This window comes from Buteo buteo, chromosome 22 (genome assembly GCF_964188355.1).
Source record: "Buteo buteo chromosome 22, bButBut1.hap1.1, whole genome shotgun sequence".
Taxonomy (NCBI): domain Eukaryota; kingdom Metazoa; phylum Chordata; class Aves; order Accipitriformes; family Accipitridae; genus Buteo; species Buteo buteo.
Window position 1 is genome coordinate 15,965,231 of NC_134192.1, and position 12,252 is coordinate 15,977,482.

Genomic DNA, 12,252 nt, shown 5'->3' on the forward strand with positions numbered 1-12,252 from the left:
CCTTGGAGGCAGCTTATATTACATCACTGCTACATTGTAATGCTCCAAAAAGTGTGAATTTGAATGGTAGTTCTGTTATATTGAATTGATGTTGATTTTTTTATTGTTGTTGTTTTTACTGTTTGTCTCTAAGCATTAGGAAGCATCTGTTTTGTTCTCAGTCAAATGTAAGGCAATGGGTTTTTTTAGTATGAGAAGTACTGTTCTTGCCATATGTGGTGGGGTTTTAGGTATTGGATCATCTGTCCCTCCCCTGTCCCCTCCCCCCCAGTAGAATTCATTACACTTGAATAAAAAATGTTTCCTTTGGGATTGGGTTTTGGGAATGAATGAAGTGAATGCCCACAGAGTACAGTTAATTTTAACTGGTTAAAAGGTGTTGGGTTTTCCATTTTCAGGTATTTTCAGTTAAGCATGAAAGTGCCTTTTACTTAAGATAGTGTAGCATTCATGAAGGATGTAACTTAGAGAGTACAAGAGCACAATCCACTGTATGTGGATGTGGTTTCCCCATACTTTCAGTACAGCTCTGCTTCAGCTGTAAAGCTTAGAGACCCACCCTTTCCTGTAAGATAATATAACTCAGTCTTTGTGTTGTTCTGAAGGAAAAATATGTCTTCAGTATTATAGAATGGTGTTAATTATATATTTGCTAACAGTGGTCCTATCTGCAAGAGCTGAAGCATGTGCTTAACTTCACAGATCTATTTAAACTTCTTTATGAAACTATATCACATCAACTCAGCTACAGGAATGCAAAAGCGTAGTAGTTACATGTAGTGTGTAGTAGTTTGTAGCTCTGGAACTTAGTCTTTTGAGGAAGGGGCTGTGAGATACTTATTCTTTACCGCTTTGGAGTAATTGATAGTCTTCTGTGGAGTGTCAGAAATAGTGAAATAGTGTTTACTATTGACAGTTGAAACCACTGAACCTTTAGAAGAAAAGAACTTCTAAGTTTTGCCTCACTTTGCCATACCATAATTTCATGGTGTTCTCTGTTTCGGTGCTGTGGTGTTGGTATTTTTTTTTTATATATATCAGAATCACCCACCTTAATTGCTTTGGGTTTAATTGCATAGCTTTCTAATGTGCAAAGTTTATACTTATTCCATACTAGCAGCTTTATAGCAGCATGTTATGTTCTTGATGCAAAAGCAAGCATGGAATCAAAAATGCTGGAACAAGAAAAAATGCAACATTGAATTTAAAAACCACAGTCAATAGACTAATTTATTTTGTAATAAACTGAGTTTCTTAATTCACTTAATCTAAAATACAAAATTCAGTCTGCTGTGTTTGCTGTCTATAGGAAACTAACTTTGTGGAAAATTAGTCTAGCTTTTCATGTGCATTGCATGCTGGGGGGAGTGCATACTGTACGCGTTAGAAAAGTAACAGTGCTTTCAATGTATTATCAGTAGAAATGTGAAGATGATTATTCCAATGACACCTATTTCTGATAGAATGTTGACATAGTTCATTGAATCTTCCATGAATTCTGTTAGTTCTTTGCTTTTAAAAAATCTTTCAAGTTTAAGATTTAATTAAATCCATAACAAGGCAAAAAATAGATACAAGACTGAAATTATTGTAATGTATCTTTTCTGTAAAGCTGCGTGCAGGCCCATTTGATGAGTTCCAGATTGCTACCATGCTAAAGGAAATCTTGAAAGGTCTTGACTACCTACACTCAGAGAAGAAAATTCACAGGGATATAAAAGGTGCATAACATTTAAAATGTTACTTTAATAAAGCCTTTAAAAATCGTAAGAGCAGTATTCTAATTTAGATATTATTTCCCCTTGGCAGCTGCCAATGTCTTGTTATCAGAACAAGGCGATGTTAAGCTTGCTGATTTTGGGGTTGCTGGGCAGCTGACAGACACGCAAATTAAGAGGAATACCTTTGTTGGAACTCCATTTTGGATGGCCCCTGAAGTTATTCAGCAGTCAGCATATGATTCAAAAGTAAGTATGAGAGTAGAATACCTTTTCTTTGTATCTGCATATCCAACAGAAATTCCTTTGATTTTTGTGGTTTTAGCTCTATCAGTATGGAGGGAAAAAAAGTAGATTTCAAATTACAGCGTTTAAAATAATAAAATTCAAAGTGTGATTAAATTGTTTTTATACAGTAGTTACATGTCACTGTACTCACATGCAAGACCCATGCAAGCTCACCAAGTAAATTCATGCTTTCGTGTTAAGATTCTTTCAGATAAACTCCCTGGATGCTTTCAGTGTTGTGGGTGGGTTGGTTGGTTTTGTTTTTAATTTCAATTAATGTTTCACATTTAATTCAAATGGTAATAAAGCTCTCACAAATTAGAATGCCACCAGAACTTACCAGCTTATTTAAAGCTAAGATGGTGGCTGAAATTTTACTCGTCTCAGATTTTTCTAAACAGTTCTGGATATAATTTCCTTAATGGTATTTCTGAGAACCTGTGTAATGCTGAAGATTTTAGCACAGGTGACTAATCTTGAGAAGGAAAAAAGTAACTAGAACTACAGGATTGGGTAGCTGTGGTTGCAGTATGGTACCTTGTACATTTCTTTGTCATGGGAGCTGTTGACTAATTGCAAAGGAGAGTTTCCCTATATGAACTAGCAGTAGAAAAGCAGACCTCCTCCATGTTTATCTGAGGGTTGAGAACTGCTGCTAGAAATTATGATAAGGAAGGAACAGTCCCCTCTTCTCCCATGTGTATACCCACAAGATAACCTAGAGCATGTGGTTAGCAAAATGGTAATGTAGTTCAGTGCTGGCACTGGACTTTCTACACTGTAGATGCAACCTTAAATAGGAGCAGAAAATCTAAAAATCTTGGTATATGCAAAGTAATACTTTCATACTGTTTTTTCTCAAATAGTAAACATGTAACTGTACTTGTGATGTGCACATAAAGAAAAGACTGTTGAATATCTGAGATGTCCTGAAGATATTCACACTGCAGGAGACTTTCCCAGGATCCTTCAGACTTGAAGGAATTTGTGTACATGTCACAAGGATTCTTGCTGATAAGGAGTACGTTGTAGTACTCATGTTTAGGGTTTCAGTGGTGCAACTGTAATGTGCTCCCTAGGGCACTTTGGAAAAAGCACTCTACTCCACTTTAAAACTGCGTGTTGTCCAGTCAAAGTGATAATAATTCCTCTTCTGCTTGCCCTGTGTATAAATCAGCGGTACCACCCCTTCGTTTACATTCTCCCAGCAACCTAATCTTATGCCTTCTGTATCTCCTCAATATGTCACAAGAGCAATGCCCTCTCCCTTTTCTTTCTATGCCAAAAGTCTGGTGAGAAAACACATAACATGCAAGCCTTTGGTAGGACAGATGAAGGGTTTTGGACAGGATACACTTCAATTTCTGGACTAATACTGATGAGCATTTTGGCATCTGGACTGAATTTTAACCTTTCTGCTTCTCTCCCTGCTTCAAAATGACAGAAAATAAAATAGAAATTCATACACTTTTGTGGTGGCAGAGATTTACAAGCCCCATCTCTTCTTTCAAAACATTTTGCTCCAGTATACAATTGTTGGTTATGATATTTCAGTAATAAACAATGAGCTAGTTTAATTCTTCAATATTAAGTACAGATATTTTAGTTCTTGTGAATAGGAAGGGAATATTGGAGAGATGCAAGTTTTAACCCTTGTTTACTCTATGGGCAACTTTGGTTTATGACTTCTGTGCCAAGTGTAGTCAACTATTGCCAGCCACTTTTTAATGAGAAACACCTGTAGTGACCTTAATATAGCTATTGTAGCTCATCTAAAAAGATGCAAGTAATGTACATTTCACTTGGGAAAAATCTCTAAATGGGAGAAGAATTTTATAGTTCACAAGATATTTTGATGCAAATACAGAATTTGTTTATAATGCTTACCTTTAGCTAAAATAAATACCACTTCTTCAGAAACTTAGATTTCGAACTTGGTGTTTCAGGTCTAGCAAGTTGATAATTTTCTAGCTCAATTCATCAAGCAGTCTCTTAGGAGAGAAATTAAGTGATCACCTGCTGGATTTGATTCAACTCTCTGCCTTGTTTCTTTAGAGTGAGGTGTCAAACAAGGTTGGATATCTCAGTGCATCTACAGTTTAAAAAGTAACATCAGCATGCAGTTTTGGTATCTAAACAAAATCTGAATTTGACATAGGAAATTTATGGTAGTTTGTAGTTCATTACATAATAAAAAAATCAAAGGGAGGTAAATGTTTCTGAAGCTTCTTCCAAAAGCATGTGTATTTAGGTGCATGTTTAACTTGCCGACAATGTTAACAACAGTGACAGTGTGCAACAAAAGTGGTGTTGTAGATGTTTGTCATTAAAGACTGATTGTCAGCCAGGTCTTCGGGGATTATAGCCTTCAAATATTGGTAAAGAATCTTTGTGCATTATCTACTTAGACCAAAATTAATTTTATTATATAGATACAGTATATGTGAAGATTTCAGTTATTAACGACTTACATTTAGTACAAAATTAAGGGCTATCGTAACTTTTCCCTTTCTCAGGCTGACATCTGGTCATTGGGAATCACTGCTATTGAACTAGCCAAAGGGGAGCCTCCCAACTCTGATATGCATCCGATGAGAGTTCTGTTCCTCATTCCAAAAAACAATCCTCCAACTTTATTAGGAGAATTCAGTAAACCTTTTAAAGAATTCATTGATGCGTGTCTGAATAAGGACCCAACATTTGTGAGTAGATGTGTGTGTGTGTGTATAGATGTTTTGGCTTTGTTTCCAACTCTCTCATGCATGTGAAATACTTTGCTGGTGTAGTGCATCATAGCTGAAATAATTTTAGAGACTATGCTTTCCACTGTAAATGGTAGTGGTGCTTTTTAATAGCTGTGTCTCCATCCTAGTCTCTTTTGTTTAAAATACTGAAAGGAGGAGGGACAAGGCTGGAAAAAATGATGGTGACAGAGGCAGCTTCCTAAAACACACTCAAACCTAAGATAATGTCAGAAAAGAAGCTTTAACAGAGGAGAGAATCTTAGATCTTTTTTTTCCAGCAGAACTTCTGCTGTCTGTCTGAATTCTGCTTACAAGGAAATGTTGCATTGGAGAATTTTGATTAGTCATTTTCCTGGGTGTGTACCTTATAGCACAGAAGGATAAGCGGTATAGTCTGTGACTTGATCATATTTTTAGAGTGCTTGTAAATATGGATTACTGACATTTCTTGACTTCCTGTTTCACTAATTTCCTGATACTGTATGAGTTAGCTCTAGAAGTCAGTTGTCTTACTAAATCTCCCCTATTAACATTTAAAATCATGAAATGTTAGCATAACATTAAATATTTAAGGTGTTTCTTACAGCGCCCTACTGCAAAAGAACTTCTGAAGCACAAATTCATCATGAAAAATGCCAAGAAGACTTCGTATCTAACAGAACTGATTGATAGGTTTAAGAGATGGAAAGCAGAGGGACATAGTAGTGATGAAAGTGATTCCGATGGTTCAGATTCGTAAGTTTATTTTCAGTTTAGTCTCTTTGGGGCTTTTTTTAAATCATGTTACTAAAGTACGTTTAGTGGCAGTTTCTCTGTGTAATTAACTCCTCTTCTGTACATCTGTCTTTGTTCCATTATGTTTTTCATTGGCTTCTTTCAAGAAAACCCCTTGTATGAACCTAAAGATTAACACATAAGTCACCCCATGTGCTCGTTATCTCTTTAAGCTTTCCCTCTCTGAACTCGGTTTCGCTTCTGTTTAAGTGCTATGTATTTCCTAGTCTGAGGCTAGTGGTTATACCAAAAACAATGAATCACAATTAGAAATATTGTGGAGCAAGGTTGAGGTGTGTGAAGAAGTTTGCACAATGCCTGTGGAACAACATACATTCTGTAAGTCTCTTGCTTTTCTGGATATCAGATAACTGTTTTAAATGGGATGCCATGGGAGAAGGTAAGCTTTATGGGTAGATAACATCTTCTGTTTGCTTTGATTGTATTTCAATTTATTCAGCCTCTGAAGTTATTTTTTTAAAGGTCAGTTAATGTTTCAATACACGTTTTTCTTCTTATTTTAGGGAATACAGAACTAATCCATATAGATTTATTATGTATTTCGGTTACCTGTGCTTGCTTAGCATTATGTTGTGGCTAGTATTGTGTACATCATATCCTTTTTCTTCAGGGAGTCCAGTAACAAAGAAAATAACTCTCATCCTGAGTGGAGTTTTACGACAGTTCGAAAGAAGCCAGATGCAAAGAAGCTACAGAATGGGACGGTGTGTACAGTCTGAAGAGTTCTTTCTACGTGCTGATTTTGAAGCCAATTTAAGGAAGATAGTGATAAAACTTAGTAATTATTCACTTTTCATAAGAACTGACTGTCTTTTTGTAGTTCAAGAGATGATGCTTGTTAGCGGTATTTCCTATGCCCATGTCAGCCTTAAATACAAAAGGTACCGCATACTAACAGATCAGTATCTGCTCGTAGAGGTGTGAATTTTAAAGACTCTCATAATATTAGAGAGGAAAAACTGAATTGTTTTTCTGATGATATATGACATTTCAGATGTGTCATCACGCATCTGTTTCCACATCACGTAACATTTGTTGATGTACTGTCCCTTCATTGGTTTTGTAATGTATTTCAAGTGCTTTGTTGAATTTAACTGAACTTTCAAAATCACATGTGCTGTGTTAAATGCAGCGTATGTGTTGTACAGGAGTATGCTAATGTAATCCTTATTTGTTAACTTTTAGGATCAGGATCTTGTTAAAACCCTGAGTTGTCTAACTATGATAATCACCCCTGTGTTTGCTGAGGTAAGTCTTGACTTAAAAAATTTCTTTGAAAATATTACCCAAGTGTCTGATAAATTCTATAATTTTTATCTGTTTTGGTTTGTTACTCAGCTCAAACAGCAGGACACAAATAATGCTAGCAGAAAGAAAGCAATTGAAGAACTTGAGAAAAGCATCAATATGGCAGAAGCAACATGTCCAGGGATCACAGATAAGATGGTGAAGAAACTTATGGAGAAATTTCAGAAGTAAGTTAAAGAAATTGTTGTATGCATTGTAGGAAAAAAAAAATAAGTTTTATTTTAAAAGAAAAATTTTAAATTAAGTACTTATGTACAGGAAAGGTCAGTTGACACTGAATTTCATATGTTGGGTAAATTTGAGTAGTTTAGTGGTAAGTGAAAGATCTGCTATGTCCAGTGCTTTAAAGTTTTAACTTTGGTAGTACACATAACAATTCTGTTTGAGACTGAAACTAATAGTAACAATTACCGTATCTGTTTGGTCTTCTAGTGCTGCAGTTTTACTGTAGTTGTTATACCTTGCTTCCTTTAATTTTGTCATAAGCAATTTTGTCATAAGCATATTTATAGCCAGTAAAGGAGCAGGAGAATCTTTAACTTTTTAGGGAATATTTTCTTGAGAATGTCACTTCTGGTGTTTTTTTCCTGTGAACTGTTGAGATGAAGGCATGTACGGGTTTGGTGATGCAAAAATAGTTATGTGCTGTTTGCCAAGCTGAAACAATATAACTAACAAGATTCTTACTTGCATTTTTTTATCCATAGATTTTCTGTTAATGACTCATCCTAAGAAACTTCACATAATTGACTGCTGTTTCGTATGGACCCAGTGAAACCCACCAAAACTACTTCAAGCTTGGCAGTGCTTAGCTCATGAGCTCCTTGTGCCTTTTGGATCTTTGCAACATATTGATGGTGATTGAGGATTTGAAAGAACCTACTCAACTATTTTGTGGCAGTGCACATGGTTTTATATTTTCAGGAAATTATTTTGTAAAGAACAACTTTTAATATTGTAGTTTCACCTGTTTAATCTGATAAATGTTGAGGTGCAGTTTTGCTTTTAGAAATAACCATTACTTTAGTTAATAGAAAGTGCAAGTACAGTATGTTTTGATGCTGTTTTGTTCCTGTACATGGGGATGTACAGGTCTTTTGTATTCATGAGTTAAACTTTTGTAAATCACTAACAAGCTTCAGAGAAAATAGCTTTTTCACAAGCGTATTCAAAACATGTAATGTAGTGGCAAGGGTATTGCTGTAGCACCTGCTTCAACCAGCATATAGTTATCGTGCCCTGAAAAATAAACCTGCAACAGTATCTATTATAATTCTAAATTGGTACAGTATTTTAGGCAGCTCTATGATTAAATATATTTGAGAGCAATATGTCAATAGTTTGCAGGTGATATGTAGCAACAGGTATATCCTGATGTACAGTATATGTATTACCTTTTAGAACAGGTTTTGAAGTAGTAATTCAATCTTATATCATCATGGTAGGAAAATTTAGAGCAATACAGTTGAGGGGGTGGGGCTTTTGGCAATAATGGACAAAACCTGAAGTCCAATTTAACTTAACTTAATTTTTTTCCTCTGAGTACACATGCCTGGGTGGAAGGGAGCCAGAGAAGCCGAGCGTCGCATGATACATACCTCACAAGCAGGTATAAGTGTAACACCAGCGTTCTGTGTGGTGGTGTTGTTTCTCCTGTAAGATATTTATACACATTTTTGTTCTTAAATACATTAAATACAGTACATCAACATAATTTGTTTATAATTTTCTGAAAGTGTATTTTAAATATGTATTTACCAGTTAATATGCAAATAACTGAGTTATAGATATTCTTTCACAAAAAGGTAGTACTGTGCAGTACGGAGTGATTTTCTTTTTTTTTTTTTTTTTTTTTTTCATAAAAAGTAGGTAAGACTATAAGTTGCTTTCAGTTATATATTTATGGTACTGCTAGATGGGTAATATCTTCTCTTCTGGTTTTTTTTTCCCTTTTTCAACCCAGTATGTATATTATGCTGAAGTTTTGAACTGGGATTGTTTTTCAGTACTTAGCTGTGGAACTGTTGGTGTAAATTTATTTTTGATAAAGGCTGGGTGTGTTTATTTTATGGTTCAGACCTGCACATTTGTTTTTGCACAAAAGTCATTTTAAAGAATCTGAAATATATCTGCCAAATATTGAAAAAGTAATGGTGTGCAAGTAAATACTGCATTTTTAGTCAAATGTTGCCATTACATCGTTTTTATATAAAGGACACTTGTGAGAGATGGTGGTTAGATATGCCAAGGACAATTATTTTCAATGGTGCCTACACTGTAAAAAAATTACTTTTAACTCCTTGTTTTAATTTTAAAAAAATGTTTCTGTTTAAAACTTTCATCTGCTATATAACTGAAATTCAATTAGAATTTATATCTGAGAAAAAAGTCTGGAAATAGTTTTTGAAAACAATAATGTTATGGATGAAATAAATATTTTTATAAATGTAAAAGCAGCAAAAGTTGTAAATACAGTTGATCTGAAGCTTTACAAAATAACTGCATCACAGAAACAAATTGTAGTGCTCCTCTAGCTTCTGTAGTTGTTAGTCTTGTAAATCTGTTTATAGATTAAGCTTATTTCAATGTTTTGGGGGGTTTTAAATGGTTTAAAAATAAATATTTAAGTTCTGTAAACTTTCATGAGCTTGTTCTGTTGTGCGTTTTATTCTGAATTTTAGTAGATGTGCAGAGGTGTGGATATACCTCTTACAAACTTGTGTTCTAGTTCAAGAAAGGTGTTCCTTGCACAGAGTTGCATGGTTGCTTTGAAAAGGTTTGGGTCCCCCCCATGCTGTTCTTGTCCGGAGGACACCTACCAGCTGCTACGCCACAGGGAATGGATGGAGCAGCCCCAGGGTTCAGTTTGATTCCATTCCTAAAGAGGAGTCGTCAGGATCTGTGTGCTCAGACGAATGTGCACGGCCAGTGACAACACGGTAGAGGTGTCAGAACACTCTGACTTCATTGTGAACTCAGCATTGTGGAGTGAAGGTACAAAAAGGCCTGTGCCACAGTTACCTCGACTTTCACTTCAGCAGTCTCGACCCAAATGTCGTTTTACAGAGCTCCATACAAATTTCTCAGAATTAAAAACATGTTTTTACTTCCATGTCACTTCCCTTAAGGTGTTCGTTTTATGTGGGAGGCCAAGGGGAGAGGTGATGGGAATTCCTCCCAAATTTTATAACTGGTGGCTGTACCCTGTTGACACAGGGTCTTTAATCTATGCAACTCTATAAATGATTCTGGGTAGGTAGGGTTAATGAATTATTTGGGAAATTGGAACCTGTCCTATTTGTGATATGACTGTAATAAGTTGCTGAACTATGGTGCCTCTTCTTTTCCTGTGAAATGGGTGGGATGTATACCTACCTCATAGGACAGTGTGGGGAAAAACTCATCCATGTGTGAATAATATAGCCTCATTCTCTTGTAGCACAGTCCATTCAAGAAGGTTGGTTTTTTTTATTGTACTGCATATGGCATTTCTGCGCCTAAAGTCTCTGTGCATCGTTAAAACTATAACCTTAACTCTTAAGAATGGATGTCTGTATTACTGGTTTCCAGAAAACAGTTGTCTTTTTCCCCACCATGTGTTAGTTATTGATGAACTGTGTAACTTAATCAGCAGTATTCTGTTGCTGACAGATAGCTAATGGAAAGATATATCAAAATATTCATGCAGGAATCATCTTCTTGCTTGTTTGGTTTGCCATGCTTCCCACTGTAGATTGAGAAGAATTGATATTGAAGTAGTCTTATCAAAATAGTCTGAATCGCAGAATAGAGAAATGTATTTGTTCTTGGGTAGATGAGTCCTTTATTAATGTAACCATTCTTAAAACCCTTGGTCTCCGACTCTAGTATGCTTCTGTACAGTAAGCATGTAGTATCGTAAACACCTGTTCTTGCATTCAGTCGAATGTCTATAGCTGAATAGGAAAGTACATAGGTTCTTAATGTGTTTGCACAAAGTTTAGCAGTTGTTAAAGGTCTGATTTTTATCACACTGTTTTATGAGTTAACACTGGAATAAAATTATTTTTTTCTTTGCAAAGTTTTAGTGGTATGTATGTTGGCTTGTCTTATTTCACATTTTTCCAATAAATGAAGTAACACTTAACACAGAGATGAGGTAAATAGTACACTGAAACCTTAGTGCTTCTCCAAACTGAAGTTCTTTGTATTCTGTGTACATTTTGCTTCTTTTTATATCCTAACATATACACCTCTACCTTAAAAAGTTGCTGAACAGTGTGCATCTAAATTTCAAGGTTAGCTTTAGAAGTGATATATTTTCTATGAGCTCTGGTTACTTCAGTCCCAATGTGCTGAGTAGCTTAATGTTTTGATGCTGTAATGCCGCTGTGCCTCCTCCCCCTTTAATAATCCTTGCTTGTGTAAGGGCTGTAAAAGTTAGTTTGCATTTTTCAGGTACTGCTGTCTGTCCTTCGCTGTTGGCAGACCAAATCATTCCATGTCCTCTCTCCATCCTTGTTTTCTTCCCTAGTGAAACTCAATCACTTAAATAGATGTTCTTACCTCTTCTGGGTGAGTAAGGATGAGCAGGGACCATGGGGAAGGACTTAGGGCTTATTTCAATTCTTCCTTGACTTGTGAGCCACTGCTTAATGGGATTGTTCCCTTATTTTAGTCAGTCCCAGGAGAGCTAGTTTATGCAATGAATTTAGCTTAAACATGTTAATTTCTGTCACTTACTCATGAGCTGCTTTGTTCCTCTGCTATTGTTGACGATGGTGTAAGGATGTGCTAAGGCACAGTGCACATGCTGTGTGTGCCCCAGTGCGGTCTAGTCAATGGAAAAAAATCCAAAAATAGTTCCCAAGGCCTTGTTTCTACTCAATGCTGTTTCCCTGGCAAAGTCCTGAATGCCAGAGCTGGCAGCTCCTGGGGATTTGGGCAGTGTGGCTGTACATCAGCCCCCCTCAGTGGGACTGTATGTCTGTTCTGGGTAAAGCTGACTTGGGCCAGCCTTTACTTGTGTCTCCACATGCTTTCAGGAGCTAACAGTGATTGTAGATTTGCCTGTGTGCTTAAGGTGTAACACTCCGAGGGCTGTGTGCGCAGTCTGTTTTTGAAACACTGCTCCCCCCCCCCCCCCAAATCGTGCTTATAGACTACCATACTTAAATGCTGTATTGAGTGGTGGTTCTTGCTCTTTCCAAGGTGCAGAGCTTTGGGAAAGGGAAGAAACAATTCTCTATAACCAGAAAGATTATCCCTCTTTTTTAACAGAACATGTGCCAGAGCAGCATGTGGAGTCCCTGTAGTTCACAGCTTCTTCAGCACAGGATAACCAGGAGCACAAGCAAACCTCTCTTGTTGATGTAATGCATTTTCTTTGGGCAACCCACCAAGAATGTGGTTGTTTTCAG

General features: G+C 36.3%; 1 protein-coding gene across 3 annotated transcripts in view; it reads left to right on the plus strand.

Annotated features, from left to right (window-relative positions):
- Positions 1-9,496, plus strand: part of STK26 (serine/threonine kinase 26) — a 33,547-nt gene extending 24,051 nt beyond the window's left edge. For 2 of the 3 annotated variants that reach the window (XM_075054534.1, XM_075054535.1), the window contains 8 exons: positions 1,613-1,721; positions 1,810-1,967; positions 4,523-4,708; positions 5,337-5,485; positions 6,156-6,249; positions 6,731-6,793; positions 6,884-7,020; positions 7,561-9,496. In XM_075054534.1, the coding sequence (XP_074910635.1) occupies positions 1,613-1,721; positions 1,810-1,967; positions 4,523-4,708; positions 5,337-5,485; positions 6,156-6,249; positions 6,731-6,793; positions 6,884-7,020; positions 7,561-7,585 (921 nt within the window). In that variant the 3' untranslated portion in view covers positions 7,586-9,496. Of the gene's footprint in view, positions 1-1,612; positions 1,722-1,809; positions 1,968-4,522; positions 4,709-5,336; positions 5,486-6,155; positions 6,250-6,730; positions 6,794-6,883; positions 7,025-7,560 lie in introns of those variants that run through there. The other variant, XM_075054536.1, reaches the window with a different exon arrangement.
- The last annotated feature ends 2,756 nt before the right edge of the window (positions 9,497-12,252 follow it).